Source organism: Bombus bifarius, unplaced genomic scaffold (genome assembly GCF_011952205.1).
Source record: "Bombus bifarius isolate JDL3187 unplaced genomic scaffold, Bbif_JDL3187 scf7180000007996, whole genome shotgun sequence".
NCBI classification, from domain to species: domain Eukaryota; kingdom Metazoa; phylum Arthropoda; class Insecta; order Hymenoptera; family Apidae; genus Bombus; species Bombus bifarius.
In genome coordinates, this window is record NW_022884376.1 from 3,672,730 (window position 1) to 3,694,980 (window position 22,251).

The 22,251-nt window shown below is 39.2% G+C and overlaps 1 protein-coding gene across 2 annotated transcripts in view; it reads right to left on the minus strand.

Annotated features, from left to right (window-relative positions):
• The window catches only part of LOC117205981 (RNA binding protein fox-1 homolog 2-like), a 346,747-nt gene that overhangs the window by 59,155 nt on the left and 265,341 nt on the right, over nt 1-22,251 (minus strand). For both annotated transcript variants that reach the window (XM_033444875.1, XM_033444876.1), the window contains one exon: nt 18,405-18,497. In XM_033444875.1, the coding sequence (XP_033300766.1) occupies nt 18,405-18,497 (93 nt within the window). The remainder of the gene's footprint in view (nt 1-18,404; nt 18,498-22,251) is intronic.

Genomic DNA, 22,251 nt, shown 5'->3' on the forward strand with positions numbered 1-22,251 from the left:
TTTCTTCTTCGTATACATTGAATAAAAATTTCATCGACAATTTCTATCGATATTTTCACGAAAATTTTGTCGAACGAAAATTAAAAGAAAATAGAATTAGAGAAAAATCGTGTAAATTTTATACATTGCAAATGTTTCTTTAAGATACTCCACTTTGAACTTCTCATAACTTAAACTTCTATATTTTTAACATAGATATATGGATTTTGTAAATTCTTAAAATTTTATATAAGATATTGCGTTTATTTGAAAAAAGGAAAAATCGCAAAAGAGAAATAGAAAATAGAAGAACTCGTTATAGAAATTGTGAGTGAAATTTACACTTCTGACGAAGAAGGAGAATTATATGTATTGTTCTTTTATATTTGCCGATTGCTGACACGTAGAAAGAAATGAGACGCGGATTGGAATGGTTCAAGAACCAACAACAGGAATTTTGTGGGTCACGCACGAATCTCACGATCGAGGACACGTTGATGGATGCGCAATCAAAGAGGAGAATGCAATTTCTCCCCATATCGGCCTCTCAATTTTCATTTCCTCGAAATTCAGCACGGAAAAGCGTGCAGGTCTGGATAAATCGCCGCTGCGCATCGATCAACTGACAAATGTGAAAATAACTGCAGCTGTGCGTTGCTAAGTCGCATCTTCCCTTCGAACTGACATCCTTTAAATTGTCACTGAATATATATTCCACAAAAAGAGAAAACAAAGATGGAAACTTTAAGGAAAATAGTTAGACCGATATAATTCAATTATAATTTTAACAATTCTGGCGACGTACAGCTGCCGTACAATAATATCTTTCGTGATTCTTCGAGCGATCATCAATTTGTCAATTTGGCAACGAAGAAAAATCTAAAGGACTTTAATGTAAAAAAAAATGTTTGTTACAACAATATAAATAATTTCGCCAAATTTAGAATTGATTCGATCCTCCTCCTGCTTTGAAATCTTATCTAAATTCGAGAAACCTGTTAAAAATCCTGCAATTAAATTCTTGGCCTCGAAGATGCTTCGCAAATGCAATTATTAATGAAAGATAATTTATAAAATATATAACAACACGAAGAGTGGAAATAGAAGGACTCGTTCGAGTAAGAATTTTTGTCTTTGAGGCCAAGAATGAAAATATCTGATCGATCGCTTTAATATCCATAATGTTTATTTATTCCTCTTTTCGTGATACGTTAATCAACGTTGAAAAAATTCTCGAATCGCTGCGTTCTAAAGCGTAAAATCTCTGAAATAAGAATTCTTCGATCAATGAGGATATGAGAAGCGATCGATCAAGCATTTTCCATGCGAAAATCCGGCAAAGTGTACGTAAACGAGCAAAAGAAAACCAATTCCGAATATTCTGAAAAATCTCGAAACTTCCTCTCGTTACCGAGGGAAGCAAACAATCGTGAGAGGCACAAAAAAAAAGGAAACGTTTCTTTTTTTATTGCTCTTTGGTCTTGGAACGCTCCACTTTTCCGGACGATCGAAGAAAAGTATACACGGTGAAAAGAAATGAAGAACATAAAAGCCGTTGCCGTAGATTTCCGATTATCTCGATCTCGCACAAGTACTTTCGTCGCTAGTGGATAAATTAAAAAGAAGAAGAAAGAAAAAGAAAGTAAAACGTAGGGGGTGAAATATCTCCACGTTTCGACGCTTCCCTGTATCAGCTGGCTTGCTCTTACCGTACGATTTTCTTCTTCGGACTTTTCGGTCTCCGCTGTTTAGACTTCACCTTTTCCTTTTTCTCCTCCATTCTCATCACCTTGCGCGGTTCACGAGACTTTTTTTCGTTAAAATGGAGATTCCATTCGTCATTCTCCGATCTTTTCGATCGTGTCAGTCTCGAAATTTTATACTTCTGCCACTTATGCTTGCCACCTATGTTTGCGTAGCAACAATCATGTTGTTGTTTTGTCTCGGAGTATCAACATCGTTAAGATACATACATAATATAATAATAAATAAACTCCGGGCAAGAAAAATGTCGCCGCTACGTGCAATCGTCAAAGGAAGACGAATTTATATTTTCCGGTACTCCCTCGACCGGTATAAATAGACGACCATGTTCTTCAGAAGTTAGTCAGTCGTGCGAATCAATATCAGTTTTTCAGTCTCAATTTTTCGCGATTTTAATAGCGATCTATACACAGTCTTAGCGAATCAGTTTGTACCGAGCGTCTTAACGAACGTTCTTTGTATTTATTAATTATTTTAAATACTCTTGACGATTTTAACATAGAGTTATGTCGCCATTTAAAACACACGATCAACCAACCTCCACATTTGTATTATCTTCTACGCGTTTCAAAATTCTGCAATTTCTGATCTATGATTTCGACGTACTCTGACTTTGTAGAATTTATAATCCGAGATATCTTGAGAAATATTTTCAAATTAATTTTACAACTGCCGATTAGCATGTTAATTTATTCGCTCGAGCATATTGTAATCTTCGATTTATGGATCTCGATGGAAGGCAATTTCGTAGTCTCTGATTTATTTTCTTAATTCATTTGTTAAAATATACCGTAACTCCTAACGTAATTTTTCTACTTACACCGACTGTACCATCTTCGATTTGGTATCTTGCTTCTTAAACAATCCTACAATTTTTAATGTAATATTGCTTGAATTCGTTTCAATGTTTCTGAACAGTTACTTTACGATTTTAATATATTAACTTTCTGCAATCTCTCATCTACTGGTTTAGTAACCTGTTAATAACCATCTTTCCATAATTCTCAATTTGCCTAAACACAACGAACACCTGTTAGATTTTATCTGAACGAAGCAAAACGATACCGTCATATTTTCTGCCGATTTTTCTGCCTGAGATACTCGCGTTATATTTATATATTCTAGGAGACAGCATCGTATCTCGAACGTGAATGTTATCTCAACCACCCCGTATTTGTTTGTCCCGTATTCCGTTGAGAGAGCTGGCTGGCCAATCGCGTCGATCGGTCCACCAATTTGCATTTTACGATCCTGTTTCCAACGAGCGCAGGTTTGTTCGTCGCGTTATAGTTATAGCCGGATTAAACGAACGTCGCCTGTTCGTAACGAGCGATCGTGTTTAACTCTCTGGCAGAAATTAGGTCTCTTTTACACAGGTGTTCATGATAAATTGGTTAATTAGACTCGTCGACAAGGAGTTTCTCTTGGAATTACTTCTGCAATTCGACTAACAAAACCATCGTCGACACGGATTTAATCGCAGTTTCTATGAATTCTTGAAACACTTGTTGATAATTGCGAAATTTAAATGGTAAATCATGCAAATGCCAGAGCACGAAATAAGAGATCATTTTTCAATCTCTTTATCCTTGTTTCTACGAATATTAATATTCTACGTTATAATTACGTAGCAGTGAACAGCGAACATCGATTAACACTTTGACTGTCACGTTGATCATTGTTGACCGGAGCGCTTGAGCTTCTTACAATTGTAAAAATTGTATGAAAATTGACAATTAAGGGATTTCGAATATAACCGATAAATAGAAAATATTTTGAAATAAAAAGTGCCCCATTGAACGATTAAACATTTTTATTAGAACATCGATAAAAACAAAAAAAAAAATGAGACAAATCTTGCATCTAAAGGTGCATTGTGTTTTGTATCCACATCTTTGAGGGGTAATCTACGAATATTATTAAAAACACACCTTAGAAAATAATCGTAAATGCTGTTGTATAATCATATAATTGAAGTTAGAAGTGTGCACATATTTTACTATTATACAGGGTGGTTGGTAACTAGTGATACAAGCGGGAAGGGGGTGATTCTACGCGAAAAAAGAAGTCGAAAATATAGAATAAATATTTTTCGTTTGAGGCTTTGTTTTCGAGAAAATCGACTTTGAATTTTCGCTCGGTACGCGTGCACTTTATCGCGTCTCGTTATAACGGATCTCACTGTAGATCGTTGTCTCGATTGACGTTTTTTTTTTAATTTTTAAAATTTTTAAATTTTACATTTTTATTCTATATCTCGCGTAGAATACTTCTTTTTTCGCGTAGAATCACCCCCTTTCCGCTTGTACCACTAGTTACCAACCACCCTGTATATAGAACGAGCAAATGCCGTTTACTAATATCTTTTACACGTTTCAACAATATATTCTGCACGTTTTGCTTGCGACGAAATAACAAATGCGAATGGTTTGTCGAAATAAACGAAGCCTTGTTATAATATGTCGCTATCAACTGGTACCATTGCGCCAATAAGATAAACGGTTCATTGGAGAAGAACATTGTCTTGCATCATCGATTTATTATTGTTTTGCCATTATATGCTTTGAATAATAAAATTACTCCCGTGGCGTCCTGAGCGAATCGTGTGATTTCGGCGTGGCAGTCAAAGTGTTAAGAGACGTTCTGGTCGGAAGAATAACGAACATCGATATTAAACATGAAATTCTATTCGAGATCGAACGATTCGTAGTTGATATCGGCATCCGCCTTTTTATATGTGAACGATGAATACTGATCAACGATATGATTTTATCGATGAGTTCATGTCTCGCTTCGCACACAAGTTTCGACGCTTTTACAGTTACGCGTGTTTTACGCGCTCATAAATATTAAATATCGACGTGAAACGTTTAGCAAGTATGAAACGCTGGCCGTTAGGAGCAAGATCCTTTATACATATTCCGCGTGAAAGTTTCTCAACTCGTACCATAATCTTTCATTCATCGGTGGATATCGAATATCTAGATTATTGATCGCCGTCCGACGAAAATTCTCTTCTATTCCTCTTTAGTTCGTATCAAGTATTAAGCGGTATGAATCATCAAACGCGTCAGAAGAAAGATGAAATATCCAAGACAATTCGTACCATTCTAAAACTATTCGGCAAAACGATGATTAATCTACATCTTTTCAAATCTACATTGTCATATCATTGCGTTGATCGTTAAGAAAATCGACGAAATAAAACGTAGCTAATTTTTGGATATTTGACTTTGGTATCGAGAATAGTTTTACTTCGCTTCGTTACTTTCATTTTACGAATGAGACATTCGAAGAAATCGGGAGATATCCGACGAGGTACAATGGTAAAGAATTTACAATTTACGATGAAATTAATTAAAATCCAGAGTAAAGTTCGAATAAACAAGATTGTAAACAAGAAGTCACGAAGGACGTTGGTTTGTCGTGAGGAATAAAACGTCCAAGATGGATATCCATCGTTGACGAGCAAATGAAAGGCAAACAGTAGCGCGGCTGGATCTTATTGTAGGATAGGGAAAATTCGACGAGCAGGATTGGCGTGATGCGCAACAAACGAGCAAACAAACGCGAACAGACACGAGGACCCGCGTCTACGTTGTCGGAATCGATGGTCGTGCTTTGCCTTGTTGGACAGCAAACAATACGAACGCGGACGAGCCCCGAAATCTTTGTTTGCCATACGTGTATCGTGTTGAACATCCGCGTGCGTACACTCTGTAAATCCACGTCGCGATTATTTTGCAAATTAGGCCGACCACGTTTGCAACGTCGATTGTTCGTTCACCGGTCGTTTTTATCATGCTGATTATTGTTGTATTGCTTGGATCGAAAATTATAATTGGGATGGTATCGTTAGATCGTGAAATTGTAGCCCGACGTGGAATTTTGTTGGCAAATTTTAGTAGCGATATTTCCATTTAAAGGAAGTCATTTGAATTTCATTTTCACTTGAACTTTCGTGATTTTCTGCAGCAAGCGTAGATCAATTTTGAAGAGTCTAATCGCGTCGCAAATTGCCATAGTCACATATATCGAGGGTTATTTTTCGATCTAATCGTTTTCGTTTACGAGGAACGAGGCAATTAAAAAAAGTGAACTTTTTGAAATATATATAGAAGTATTTTATTTATCTATACTATTGTTAAATATTCAGCCATTTAGCACCGAAGAGTTGTTTTCTAAAGCCTTGTGATTTTATTCTCGTCACGTAGTATAATTTTATTGGACAATTATGGTATTTAAATTATGATCGCTTTTAAAGTTGTCTATCCCAATGTGTCGTCTTTCTAGCAAACTTAGGTTGGACGTACGAGATTTGAAATTTTTCATACTTCAGTTTTCCTATATCGACACTTTAATTCGATCTAGCGAGGATGGAATTTTCTTCCGGAGTTGCCCGATCTGCCATAAGTTACAGCGCAGTCTGCTATACTGCAGTTTAGATGTTCCTTGGCAGCGGACTTAGCGTAACATGATTTATCGTGGTCCGGATTCGCTATAGAAGAAGCTGCAACCCTGGGGTGCCATGACCCAGCTTTCCTTGTTTATTAGAACTTACTTTAATTCCCCATAACGTAGGCTTACCACGAAAGTTGCAGAATTATTAAAGTTTCGAAATTTCCCTCCGTAACATCGGCCGATGATAGAATTTTCTCTGCCATAAAATTCAAACCTCCCTCTGCTTTCACAACCAAATCTTCCAACACGGTTTAGAGAAACAAAATATCCAACAATTTGTTCCAATGTCACTGGCAACCTAATTTCAGCACTCGATTCAATAAACATGGCTAACGTCAGTCACGATGATCAAATCCTTTGCATCGTAAAATTCAAATCTCCCTTTATAGCTCATCCCTTGGAACACGGTAACAGATTTCCTAGCAGCGACTTCCAATTCCACTAACAACCTAACATTCGGTGTAACCCGGTTAAGTCGCAACAACCACGGCCATATACGACACGAGACTATACCAGCATCAAGGGCCTACAATCGCGCGCTTCTCCTATCAGATTCAACCTGTCCCGGCGTTGTTACAATATTATCTCTACCGTCGGCTCGGTCTAGCCATGGCTTACCTCTATTTGCCCGTGCAAATACCAGTAAATCCGTCACCGGCTCGTTTGCCGACAGATAAAATGACGTTGACTCGGATCAAGCCTAGACGTTCGCCATCCTGAATCCCTCGATCATCGACCCGCGCTACTTGACAAAGACTCTGTTCCAACTATCACCAGGCCGATAGATAGTCAAGCCTTTATCCGCTATTAACTCGAGCAGATCGTGCTTCTCGATTCAATTTCGTGGACAGAGAGCCAGCCAGCCTCGTTCGAACGATATCGATCCGATTAAGGGGACCATTGTAGCTAGGGTTCTACGATTGGCAGCCTTGTGTGTCCGGTCAGAGAGAATCCCTCGGTTGCATCGTCAATTCGTTCAATTTTCTCGACGTTCGATTAATTGCAAAAACGTGTCTCCGTGTCGTAGTTCGAATATATGTATATATGTATTTAGAGATAGGAAGAGAGAGAGAGAGAGAGAGAGGAGAGACAGTCTCGACGATAATAAACGGAACCAAGAGTTGGTTCACGAAGTTTCGTGACGCGAGCTGACACGAACGATCCACGATTTCCGGCCGATTCGCCGTCGTATCAGCGCGATCTGAATTGAAATACAGGAAGTAAGTAAATCTAGCTGGCCTCCGGTAAATCGTGTCTCGTTAGGCTAACCTGGAACGCAGTCTCGGCCATCGATTTTTCGATCTACGCGCCTGCTTAACTCCGCTCCCGAATGACACACATAATTTGCTTTAGTGGAAGGGATACGAATTGCCGCATAATCGCGAACAGTTTTGGAACGAGTAGTATGAATCGTGCCGTTTTCTCTTTCGGAAATTTGGATTTTTCGATTTAGGCGCCTGGAAGATTGTCGCGCTATCGAATGATACGCGTTCCTTCGTTGATAGAGGCGAGACGAACCACGGTATCGTGGATAGAAAATTTGAAATAAAATCGCTCGCAGAAATTGTTCGCCTCGAATTCTAGAAATGTGAAATTTGATACTTTGCAATGATGGAATTTCGAATTTTTAGAACGTGGAATATGAGATTTATTCAGCGTGGAATTTTGAACTTCGCAACTCTGGAAGTTGGAATTTTGTAATCTACGTGTTTGTGCACTTGGCTGCCAAAAGGCACATCCTTCTCTCGACGAAAGCAATGCCATAAGTAGAACTTTTGAAATAAGTACATGATATCAATCGTGGGGTAGACAGGAACCTCGTCGTAATTTTTGTCGTAAATAAAGTAGCTTCTCGATCGATGCCGCTAAACCGTTAAACTTTAAAGAGGCGTCTACTTAAAGTTCGTAACGAATAAGGGAAGGCATTTGTTGGATGGTAGACTGGGTTGGTTGATCGATATGCAACTTTTTTCATTAACAGCATTGTCGTCCTCGTTATAATTTATATCGCGCGCTACTCGTTGCAGGGTAATTGATAACGACGATGCTCGCACGCTTCTTCTGCAACCAAGTTTACCCTTATTACCAAGAGTTTCTTCTCCAGGAACGATCGATGGAGAACATAACTTATTCCCTTCGCTAGAAAATGTATGGGATGCATTTTCCCCCATTACTCGTACTTTAAAAACTATCAAATTTTAATACTTCCCAATTTTAATTCGAACTTGGCGAGTAAAATGAAAAATCGGTATAATTCAATTCTTGCGAATATCAGGATTCTGTTATGATTTATTTTCGTGTTATCTTGAGCCATAGAATCAACCTGGTTTATCTACAATGAATTACCACCCTATATATATAGCATGCCGCCTTTCAAAAGCCATATCGATCAACTTTATAAATCGAAAAATGCACAGAAGCAATGATATTTTAAACACTGTCTTTTCTAATTTCCCTGAGAATTTACCACATCGTGGAGACGAACAAACTTACGACGGTAACTCGTTCGCTTCTCGAGAATTGTACGTTAGTCACGTACTTACGTAACAAAGCTAAGAAACGAATAAAAAGCCGAGTTAATTAATTTTGCTTCGGAGAGGTTCGAGCAACAAACGCGCGTCGTCAGACATCTCGCTAAAAGACTTAACCAATCGATCGATACTAAGACCATGAAGCCTGGCATCCAACTGGTCTCGAGATACCAGGGTCATTATCAACCTTCGGTTAAAAACATCTCGAAGAAAAGGCCACGGGCCATCGTCAAAGAGTTTATACTATAAAGAATTCTCGTGAAAAGAGTCACGTGCCTACTTGACCGTGTTATTAATAATCGACGTGCCTTCGCTCGTCAGTTTGCGCGACCCGATTTGACCCAGCCTCTGTCGAAAATCTACCACTCTGTCGACTCGATGGTACAGGATGTGTCGCATGCCTGGAACAAGCAAACACACAGCTTCGAACGTATCGCGCAACCTTGCTCGCGTGGCCTGTATCTGCATAAATTTGACTTGCTAAGCCCGAAAACTCGAACCACCCGCCACCTGTCGTTGCGCTAGCGAGTAGCATGAGCTACGACCATGTTGATGCCACTAGGTCGCTCGTGAACTTCCGTCTTCAAGGAATGCCGCGGTTCCGGCTTTGCTTCAACCAACGGTATTTTGCTCTTGCTTGTTAGTCACTTTCGACCTTCGTGTGCCATTTCGCCGGATCTTCTTAGTGCTACGCTTGATTTAGGCTATCGATTCGAGAATTGGAGGTGAAACGAAATTGGATGCTTTTGATGCGGTAGATTTAAATTTAGCTTTCGCTTCTCGGCTGTATTTGACAGCTGGCGAGAAGAGTTTGACTCGTTGGAATAATTGTTGGCGTGATTGGCGACTGCGAATGGAGAATCCTATATTTGGCGGTTACGAGCAACTTCCTTTCGCAATTTCACGTTATCCGTCAATTTAGTGTTGCAGCAAACGAAGTAGATTTTGATACGAAAACGGAGATATTATGAATCAGGGGATATTTTAGTAATTCGATATGAATTATCCGATATAATCTGTTCTGGACATAAATGTACTGTCTCAATTCTTAGAGTCTACGCCCTTTGAACGAAATTTTCTGAAAATATCATGTGTATTAAACATTTATTGTAAAACTTCTAACTAAAAATCGATATCTTAGATTATCGAAAAATCCACGAATTCCACACGAACAACGCGACCCTTCAAACTACCATCCTGGCAAAGGCGCGCAAGAAAATGATTTCAACTACTCCAGAACTTCAAACGTTCAAAAATTTACGCTTCTTTTGCGATATCTTTGTCGAACCACTCCAAAAGCAATCCGTTTCGAGGAAAGAAAAAAAGCTCGCGAATAAAGAAAATCTCGGGACCATTCGCGTGACCGATCTCCACAAACTCACCACCTCTTAGCGATACTTTCTGCCCCGGAGGCGGTCAACAATGCTTTCAGCGGCAGCGTGCAAAATTCAAACGCGCTAACGAGGCCGAAAGACCTTCGATAATCGAAGAGAGAGAGAGAGAGAGAGAGAGAGTATCGGGCCGTTCGCTAACTACTGCCGGTGCTTAAACCAGTTTAAACTTCCCCCGATGGACCTTTACGAGCTACGCTGGAGGTTCAGAAGGTTTGAATCGCGAGCACAGTTTCGCGACATCGCCAGCTACCCTATTCGCTGGCCTATTATCTTAACGAACGTCCTTTGTGTAGTCCACGAGCATTGTGTTCACTCGTTACCAAGCAGAAGAAAACTCGAACCTCGTTCTATCTTTCTAGCGAAAATATCGTTCAAGGAGATATCCTTTTTCAGGTAAAGTAGAACCTCGTTTATCCGATAACCGAGCAGTTTCGATAGAGCGGATAAAATAAGTTTCGATGATACTTGTTTCATCGAAGTTTTACTGATACTTGTGTATATAACAGGTTCTAATAAAATTTAGCGTTACGGTTTCTCAAAATATAGAGAAATGTCATTTTTATTGGAGATCTCTGCACGGAATACTCATCCTCCGTGTTCGTACAGATTCTGTGGAATGCAAGAACCAGGTGACAAAGCTAAAGACTTTAGCATCGACTGTGCGTAAAATATTAAATAAAATACTTTTCGGATATTGAATAAAATATTCGGAGATTCTACGGAAAAATTCCGATTCTTTGCATCGCAGTGGTAAAACAGTTGTGGAACGTTCTGTAGCGGCACGCGAGTCAGGACAATTCAAATCCTGTTGTTGTTTTGCCTCGGAGTATTCAGACCGTTAGGTTACAAGTATTGTAAGGATCAATAAAGGTATGTCGCCGTTACATACAACCGTCAAACGTAGACGAATTCAAATTTTCCGGTTCTCCCCCGGACCAGTATAAATAAACGGACGCGATCGCGAGCGAGAGAGTTATCGAGCAGTGTCGAAGAGCATCGACGTGTGTAAACGAGTACCGAAATGATCTACAGAGTTTCTCCGAGTATTTATCGGGTATTTATTCCGCAACTTATATTTGTACCAACTCACATTCGTCTGTAATTTATTTATTTATTTATTCAAGAAATATATTTGACGGACTGCGACAGCAATATTTCGCTCTCGTTATTTCGCTCGACCTAATAACGACTAATCCTCCACAGTTCTAGCGTGGCTGGACAAGAATCAGATCCCTGTTGTTAAATATTCCTAACGTTTCGTCGAAATAAAATCAGACGATCGTTTCGAATGCTACAACCCTTGCATTCTCTTCATTTACAAATGGATATAACGCGTAATTCCTCTGATTAAGATCGAGAGATGCGATTTAACATGGAGTACAGTTGCTCTGAGGAAATTCTGTGGATCCTTGGCGTGGCCTCGTTCGGGGTTAAATTCGAGAGTAATTAAAGCGACGTTATTACGGGTAACGTCGGTTGATTCTTGTGAAGCGAGAAAAGCTACGGCAGCGCTGAATAAACACGAGAAGATAATGTTTGAGCAGCCGGCAAAATATTTGACGGAAAATGTTTCTACTGGGAAACATTGTTGTTGAAGGATAAAATATGTGAGCGTAGCTGCAGGGGCTGGTTTCGATGTCAGAGTAATTCGATGGTGTGGATCGAGTTGCCGCGAGCTGCGAGATTAGAACGAGTCAGTCAAAATTTCTCAATTCAATCTTCGTTATTTCAAAACGATGGAAATTCTACAATTGCCTTCTATGCATAACCAGTATGATGTAATAAATTTTCAATGAAGAGGATCGTTTAATTCATTTAAGAATATTATTTTGGGTTGAGAAATTCGACGTAACTTCATAATTTTAATTTAACTATCGGTGATTAAATTTTGTCTCCTAATATTAGTGGAGTTCTCAACTTCTATTTAAAACGGAAATAATCTGACAAACCGATAGAATCTCCGGTTAGCAAACATGCAAGCAATAAAACGAGGATATTCACGAAGTCATTCGTCGTCTGACAGAAAGCTCCAACTACCCTCAATGATATCTGCTGTTTTCCCAGCTCGCGTTTTCGCGACGTAATTACGAGCCAGTTCCACGAGAACGTGTGTGCTTTTGAAGAGCAACCGTATCGCTGTTTTAGCTGGACGATAAACTTTCGAGGAATCCTGCGGCTCGTGCGATTCTCAAGTGACACGCGTCCACGCCAGCCTCTGCGTTAACATTCTCCTCTCTCTCCTTTCCCTCCTTTTTTCTTTTTTTTCTTTTCTTCTTGTTTCCAAGGCGTGGGTGGAAAAATACGCCCAGTTCTAATTTGAGATCTCCCTTAATCCTTCCGGTAATTAAAAAGCTAGACTGGCGAAAAAGGCGAATCATCGCCGGACTCTCGCTTTTTCAATGCGACGTCGAGCTCGCTACCCCTTCAACCCCTTCGCCATTTCGGTCTTTAACTTCTCGTTAGGCTCCGCGTCGAAGCTTTGCGAGAATCCTCCGAGCGAATGTAATGCGGCTGCTGCTGCTACTGCGTTGGAATTTGACCCTCGTTCCACGGCGGACATTCGTGATTTCGTTAATGGAGGTTTTTAATTTGATGGGAAGCTTGAAATTACTGAGCTCGGTGGATTTAATCGAAGAGAGCACAGCCAGATTTTTAACGAAGTTGTATCTGCGTGGAAGGGTGGTTTACAGAGTGTCGGTTTTTCTTAATCGTTTCTCAACCCTTTCGCAAATGAATTATTTGATAGGTAGAAATACAGCCGGATTATTTAACAGCTGCAAATATTTGTCTCTTATCTTTCTTGATAAAAATATCTGTATATAGAAATATAGAAAGTATTTAAAAAATCTTATCTATGTATAATTCTACTATCAGTTGCCGAAAGAAGTAACATTTTCTTTCGTAATTTTGACTTCTTTTTTCTAAAAAAAAAATTCACGTAATCGAGAAATTATTCGAGTTAAGTGCATAGGTGGCAGAACATGGGCGCGTTATCAAGAATTTCAAGTTTATTCACCTTGCTTTGTCGAATTAACAGGGTTCAAACGCGGATGGTCAGCGCTTTTTCCCCTGTTTACGAACCGGCCCGCGTAAAACACGCTCGTAAATTTCAATTACCGTGGCTTATTACGCCAACAGAAATAAGAGCCAGCCCGGGCAGGTGTAACGCCATAATTGAACATTAAAACTTGTTAAGTTTAATTTGGCGCCAACTATCCACCTCCGACGTTTTCATTTTCACCCGCGATTTCGTCGCTCCTTTCGTTAACGCGTCAAATCTCGCGCGTTCTTTCAATTCCTTGCCATTGAAAAGTCACAAAATCGTGAATTTATCAGGAAAAGAAAATATCCTTTAAATATCATTTAAATGATAGAAATTTCAACACGCGCTTATCGTGTTTTTCTTCTGTCACCTTCGTGTATGAAAGATCATAAATTTTGTATCTTCTTTTACACGAAACGAATATTTCATTTCGATACACCCTACCTGCGAAACAACATATCCAAAATCATAAATCTTACATTTCTTGTACGAATAATTCGTTTCGAAATTCACCAGCTGCGAAAGTACTTGTGCGAACGTTCGTTGCATACTTATTCAACTATCTTAGAAATTAACAGTTTTGTTGCGTGGGACACAGTCGCGAAACGTTCGATCGGAATTTGCAAATTGCCAAAAAGGATATTATTTTTTGTTTCCTCTCTCGAAAACGCGAAACGAATCGCGGGAAATTGATCGTACGAGCGCGTGTAGCGCGTGGAGGCGGTTACGCGAATATTCGGTAAAAAAAAATTCAGGCAAATGTTTATCGTGCTTGGAACTTCGTGAATTTTGCGAACGTTGTCAATTTTTCTTTTTTATTTTTCGTTTTTAACGACGATTTATCAGACGACGTACGAACGGGCTCGTTGGGAAAGTTCGTTCCTCTTTCTTTCTTTTTTCGCGATAGAAAAAGAGCAAAGTCGAATAGAGAAGGGGGAGGAAAAATGGTGATTAAATAGTCGTTGGAAATTTTTCGTTACGCTAGGATTTCAGCTTGCTTTCTGACAGGTAGATAAATTTAATGACGAATTCCTCAGTTTGAACGTAATCCCCTTTATTCACGGAGATCTATTTTCCATGGAGATTTGCTGAGCCGCGGTTAAAAAACGAGATGACAGCCAACCAGATGTTCGTAACGATCTGATATTCGATCGAATCGTCGGAACAAAAAGAAGCTTCTGAAAATTTACATCTTTCGCGCCGCTCCAGTAATGTTAATAACGAAATTTTATATGCCGTAAGTTAGATTTTTTTGTATAACGCGTAAAGCAAATTCTGTTATGTCAATCTGTAACATCGATAACGAAAGAAGCAATTGTACGAGTGAATTTTAGAAACTACAAGCCAAGTGATTATCCAATCAAACGTAAAATTGAAAAAGCTGTTCACGCGTTGTGCAATCAAAGTCTGCAATTTACAATTCATTGTTTATCGATTCGGTGACATCATCAGATAACGAGTTATTATTTATTTGATGTGTTTTTTTAATTCGAGATTATCGACGCTCTTTTTTCATTTTTCCCTTGAATTAAGGCTGTTACACACTTAATTAACAATAAGGCACACGAATAACTACAACAAATATTTTATCATTTATAGTCGATATAAGAAAAAACAACATTAATACATGGTTTGTTGAATAAATCTATTTCTGCGTGCCGCTAAGTGCATAATAGTCTTTGTCGGGCAGAACCCGGCCTATTTTTGCATATCCTCACTCGATATCGATTTATAAATTCTTTCAGTAGAATTATACGAGTAATCGCCGTACTTCCTCGTTGAAATCAACAAAAATATAAAACCGTAGTCTTCCAGTTTGAAGCAATAAATCATTAAGCTAAATGGGAGAATAAAAATTCGACAAAAAAATCCCAACACTTGCAGTCCTAACGTTTCGTCAGGATCGTTCGCAAAAGTAACGATAAGCTCAAGCACGACTCTTCAGCGGTCCCAATCGCGTGAACGATAATTTCACGTACGACCGAGTAAACGAAGAGAACGAATTATACCACGGAATCGACGCGATCTTGCCGTATTGTTTGAAAAAAATTCGTGCGATTTCCGATTCGTGTGTTTCGTGAGAGAGCGGGCAGTGCGAGGCGATATCTTTCGTCGCTCTTCAGACTTGTTACATTTTATCGTTCAACTTATATATTCGTTTCATCTGCTTTCCTTACCTTTCTGGACACTTCGGGGATCGTATACCGACTGGCCTCCTCAGTGTCCCTGTCGTTCGGCGATTATTGCCCATCAATCTCTCAAAATATATTTATCTCTGTCTTTCTATTTGCCTTTTCTCATTATTTCTCGTTTTCTTTCTCACTTTAATACGTATTCTCTTTGCTCGCTCTCTCAAAATTCTCCGTATCTCGTCACTAGCCGTCAGATTCTCTCTTTTTCTTTCTCATTTTACAGTCCTATCCGATCTCTACTATTCGTTTGCCGCGCGCGCCTCGACAAGTCTGCCCCTCTGTGTCACGACTCTATATTGGAGAGAACAAAGAGACATCAGATACTTGTTTCTCTCGTTTCTTTGCGTTATTTCGATGCTACCAGCCAAGATATACGCGTATCCATCACGGTATATATCCTTCGCTGGCTACCTTTGACCCTTTCTTTAACTTTTCATATCATATACAAGTACATGAGTTCATATTTATTATTATACACGTGCGTTCATCTACACGTTCAAGCAAGTATTTTATTCCTCGCCTCGTCTGTACCTTTTATATTATTCTATAATCTTACTGTATAATATTTCCATATATATTATATCTTTTCTTAAATATCGATTGACTCATCTTTCGTTCTTCTGTTTAGCATTCATAGTTTTTGTTCTTTTCGACGACTTTCTTAGTGGAAATATTTGTATTACGGAATTGTCCGGAGCGCGTCCACCCCTTCAACATCGTCGCGTGTGCGTGACTCGCGCCAACCACGCGGACGCGATTCGGAGTTGGATGGACACGAATGAGTTTTTCGAGAAATTTCCACGAGATTAATCGACTGCGTCCGCGTTCGTGGCACGGCCCACGCCTCGGTTGTCTTTGCTTGCGCCTTCGAGAGGCGTCGCGACGCAGCCTGGCAATGGCGATTGGACGAACATCGCGATCCCTACTGACGAATGAGATGGTCGCAAGGGCACACGTGAGTCTGACGCGACGATTGATGCGAAAGATTTGTCACGGAGATGATCGTTCCGTGGTCAGGAACATGTGCAGCGAAAATTGGATCGGTTTAATTCGTTGGTAAATTTAACGCTAATCGAACCATCGAAATTGGCAACTTTAGCTGTGAGTTGTGAAAAATTCATCAGGAATTCTTTGGAATTTCTTGTTAATAAAAGCAATAAAATTGACAACGAATCTTTGGAAGGATCTCGGTAATTTCTCAATTATATTCGACTGAAATTTACCAAAGAATCGATCGCGAATTCTTCGGAATATCTGCTAGCAGCTGAATTTTCATAATCAATTTGTAGAAGTTAATTTATCTAAAAATAAGTTGGCTCATAAAGCGAAGAAACACAGTGACGCAACGATTCTGGCCACATTACTGTGCCAACGTGTTCGAAGTATCGGAGCAACATCGCAGCTGCTCGATTAATCGCGTTATCCAATCAGATTAAGTTGCTATTGCTGAGTATCGACACTGTGCCAGACGTCACGTTCGCAAGAACGATTAACTAGGGACCATCGGGTCGATAACCAGATATTTAACTTGATCTTCCCTTTAATGAATTACTACGCGGATTCTTGGATACGCCATTGCCACAATTTGCTACCTCGCGATTGATTCTAACGGAGCCATTGGTCTGTCGAACATAAATATCCACATATTGTACGATTCGCTTCGATAGAGATAAAGAGTTGTAAAAGAAAGATAATTTGTAGATAAACAAGTCAACGCTTTTCATCGACGATATACTCGTTATTTTAAACAATAAATTTATTCGATATTATCGTTTGAAACGCGTGTTATTTGAAAGAACAAGAATATTTTTAATGGACACAGTTAATGAAACATACCGTGAATTTTTAATGACATACAGTGACATACGAAAGTATTTGACCACATTTTACAAAGAACTTTTATGAACGTATCGAGCGTATTATGCAAAACTCGTTGAACTTCCGTTAATATTGTAATATTTTATAAATATTCAACATACGAACGTGATGTGTAAATTGCTGTTATAAATAATATACGTTCTACCTTAGCTTTTATGCACATCTTTGATTATGTTTATTTTAAACTTGACCAACATAAACACCATAGTTATACGTTATTATAACGCTACTAAAATTTTCCAATGTTTCGAATACAACATATATGTGTTAAAAAATGTCTTTAAATATTCAAATACTTTCGTGAGACAGTGTATATTTAGTCTGGTTCGGAAAATGGAGTGTCCAGGTCACTCCAGGAGTCAGGATCACGAATCTCTCGATGCTCTCGAACGATCATCGAGTACCAATCGATCGATGGTACTCGAGGTGCCGAGTGGTTGATCCGGATTGACCCTGGACGCTCTTCCTGATTCGCTGTTGTCCCGATCACGCAATTATCTCTCAATTAACTAAACTAAAATATCCGTTTCGAGCAAAGGAAGTGACCGTGGCTCCGTGAAAATTCGACAAATTCGATCTTCGAATTTAATCCACCTGATAATTCTGTCTCGAATCGTACTCGAAACACATTGTTTTCAAAGGCGCAAGCGTTTGGAACAGTTTCACGCTTAAAACTAGGTGCGTAGATTTCATGCTGGTAAATTATAACAGTATAGAAAGTCTGTACTATTCGTTTAGCAATGTTTGGCAGAAAATGTGACAAACGCGTCGTTTAAATTTAAATGTCAAACGTTTACGAGCACGAAAACTGCGCGCGTTTCTTAAAATCTAAGGATCAGTCTCAATTAGGCGACCAACGTTTTTAGAAATTCAATTAGAAGCAGCGTTCCACGTTGTAGTATTGTTAGCTACGAGATAGAGAGTAAAAAAAAAAAGAAATAGAGAAAGAAAAAAATAAAGAGATCGACAGGAGCGATCGCTGGTCGCCTGTTGATTAATCGAACGAGAAGCGCGATCGAACTTACGCTCGATCGCGCTGCCCGCGTACACCTGCAAGAAAAGAATTATAACAACACGTGTAATATAAATGAATTAATGGCGAATGTATACATATATATATGTATGTATATATATATATAAGTATAAGAATGTTCATGCACACCTCAATCTTTCTGCCCTCAACCACGGTGCCGTGTAGCCTCTCACGTGCCCGGTCCGCGTCAGCACTATTTGCGAATGTTACAAAACCGAATCCCTGCATGCAAGGACAGACAAAACAACATGCATTAAACTCAACTTACAGACTGCCAGCGCTCGGCAAACGGCCGACTGGCAGGCCCGACATTTCGTGCTTGTTTTTGTACAAAATATTCAATCTGTGTCGTTTGATAAACAGGTAATTAAGAGAAAAATATTGGTGAAGAAAAGAACGAGAAAAATGAAGGGATGAATTAAAACAAAACAAAAAAAAGGGGGGGAAATAGAAAACGAGCGTAAAAAGATTGAAAGAAAAAGGTGAGAGAAAAGGGCGACGCGCGACGTCGCCTTTTCAAGCGACCTGGAAGCTAACGAGTGCGAGTTCTTTGTGGGGGTGCTCTGTGTGCAATTTACGCGGGAAACCTTTCCACGCGTGTCTCGAACGAATTTGTATCGATTCGATTAACTTTTCATTCAAGAATTGCAGAACGAAGCGAACGCTACTATATGACGCTCGGTTCAACGTTCTTGAGCAGATGCTCGCGTTTCTTTGCTCTGTTTCGTTCCCTCGCGCACCCCATCTCACGCCTTCTCACTCGCCGTCACTCTGCACCGTCCTTTTACTCTCAAACCTATTCTTCCGTTTATTTCTCGGATGCACAATGGCCGTCTGCCGCTAATTAATTCTCGAGATGCTCTCTCGAGACGCGGCCCGGGGGCTCGAAACTTTCGCGGAATTTCTTTCGGGGCTAGAACATTTATTCCGACCGTATAATCTCGCGGAAACAATAAACTTGATGAAATTCATCGAATATTACGAGCAGACATTTTTTTATTATTTTAGCTGAAATAATTTTATCGAAGTTACTTCTCGCTCGACGACTTTACTTCGATCGATCGGAAAGATCATATACTTTCGAGCGAATGGAACTTTTTACATTTAAATCGAAGGTCCGATAGTTTCAAGTTGAAAAGTGGTCGCGACGCGATATTTTGTATAATATGGAATTGATAAGATATTCTCAGCTCGATATGTATATATTCAAATAGAACATTCCAAGGGAAAATATGTAAGTGGGGGGCGCGAAAGGATCGAGAGCACTCGTGTTTGATATAATAGGCTAACTAAACCGCGTGAAAAGGATGGATAAAGAAGCACGATATTTCAGCCGAAATGTCGGTTTGCCAGAGAGTCTGCGAGCGCGTCATACTGCTTACGGAGACGCACCAAACAACGTGCAACAAATAAGTAAATATAAAATCATGGTAAGAAATCATGGTCATGGTCACATTAATCATCTCATTATCATATCATATCATATCATATCGTGTCATGTCATCATGGTCATCGTCATATCATTAAAGACTCTTGCTTGTACCGAGAGGTGCGTGTACGAGAAAAAAGAAAAAAAAAAAAAAATTAAAAATTAAAAATATGAGAAGGAGGTTAGAACACGAGGAACGATTGGAAGGGAAACAGGATCTTAGGACTTTGATTGGGTGTGTTTCTGTGCTGTGTGTGCTCGTGTGTGGTGCCATTCGTCTGTGCGATCGCTTCGAAAACGATAGTGATTGAAGAAGTTGTAAAATCGAAGCTTTTAGTGCCGTGAATTGGGATATTTTGGATAATATTCGACGCAAATACGCTCACACCTTTTCTCAGTCTTCGAAAGAAACGTAATTCAAGGAAATACCTTAATGGAATCGTCATAAATTTCCTTATTGCAAATATCACTTCGACAGGTTATCAGACAGGTATAATTCGAAAATGTATCTCGAAAGAAACGCCATAAATTTTAACATATGTTGCACATATTCCTTTCCCCTCCAACGACTATCAAGGAAATATAATTCGTGAATATATTACCTTAGAATCGTCATAAATCTCAAAAGGATTACGCAAATGCCTTCCATACCATAAATACGACTTCCAGAGCCTATTAAAAGCAAGTCAATCGAAAGTATATCTCCTGAGCGCCTAAATTCTTTCGTTCTGAACGTGACTTTCGCTTACCTAAATATCATTGACGAAAAGAACTCTATCTTGGGAAAAACGATTTTCTAAACGATATTTTCTAAAAAGCCGGAGCTCGCATTGTTATGTCAAAAATAAAGCAAATATACTCTAAAAGGTAAAGACCCACGTTATCATCGCAAAAATGAAACAAACCTATTCCGAAGAGTACAAATTCGCGTTGTTGTTCCAAAAAGTCGAAACAACTCGGTTCTAAAGGCGCACAGCTTCTTACGCAATAAAATCAAACAGCTTCGATTTCAAAGCAAAAAGAAAAAAAAAAGAGAAGAAGAAAAAGAAGAAAAACGTCTTTCTCTGCCAAAGAAACTAATTTCGCGTAATCAGAAATGGGAAAAGACGAAGAGGGTCGGGCGAATAATCAACTTGCTCTCATCTGGCTCCCCCTGTTACTGCCAGCAGCGGCTACGTATATCCAGACTATAGCCGTCGCTAAGAAATCGCATTAAAGCCAAATCAAATACGGCCTCTTACTCTCGAAGAACGAAAAAGGAGAGTGCAAAGTTATCGTGTTCCTGACGTAATACGCGGCCAAGGAACCGCTGTTTCCCTCTCCTCCAGCCCCACTTCTCTCAAGGAACATCGTAACTCGTTTCGCCGGAGGACTATAATCGAATCGATGGTAGGAAATTGAATTGCCCCGTGGAGGATTCCCCTGGAATAATCGAGAGCCACGATTTCTCTGCGTTTCGTTAATTAATCGGAGGCGAGGGAACGGTTGCTGCGCTTGGTTAATCGAGGACGAGGAGGTAGGAGTTAATTTCAAGGGAAATTTCGAATTTCTGATTTTTCACGTGCGGATACTAATTTTAGTGACTGTGGAATAGCCTGGCACGATGATGAGTAGATCGCGCACCTTTATGCATTTATGAGAATTTCGAAAGCGTAACAATCCGAAGGATGCGAGCAATTTAGAAAAATGCATGTAATATCCGAAATATATAGGTAGTCTTTATATTTAATACGTAAAAGCAATGTGTTCTATCTAGGTTCCATCTTTATAATTACATTCGCAGAGACGTTGATTCGCATAATAATCCGCAGCTGCTATAATTCAATGTTATAATTTCTGAAGTTTTTATGTTGGAAATCGTTAATGGTAAATTTAGGTGAAAAATTTCCATGAAACTTCTATATCGCAGCGAAGAGAAGATTATCGGCCATCTGCATAGGAAAAATTTGTTACCGTTGCAAATTCTCACGACGAAGCCCACTCGACTGCAAGATTTACGTCTTAAGCTTTCCGAACTTCGCCGTTGCTCACCGAACTTCTTGACTTCCATTTTGAACTTCTGAATATTTTAATCTGCTTTCGAGCTTGCCTTTTGCGCCGTTGAATTTTTTACCTTTCAACCTCTCTAAATCGAACTTCCTGATCGATATTTTTATTAAAAACTGAACTAACTTTTTCCTAAAGCGACATAAAAGCTATTTTCTACTTAACAACATTGTTTATTCTTTGTTGTAATATCGGACAACGTTCGAGGGATATTCGACAAGAGCTAGAAACGATCGACGAAATGTAAAATCGAATATACAAACTTTTGCAATAAATAATAAATCATACTAGTTAATACGAATATTAATATTAAATGGTGTTTCGACGAGAATAATTAATCAGACGACTATTATTCGCCCGCCACAAGCTATTCTATTTCAAGTTCTTTTAATTTATTACACGGTAATCGAATGGGAATTAATTCATCGTTTTAAATTATTCAGAGAAAGAGAAAGTACGTCAAACACGAAATTAGCAAAATTGGTTTCGATCCGGAAATTC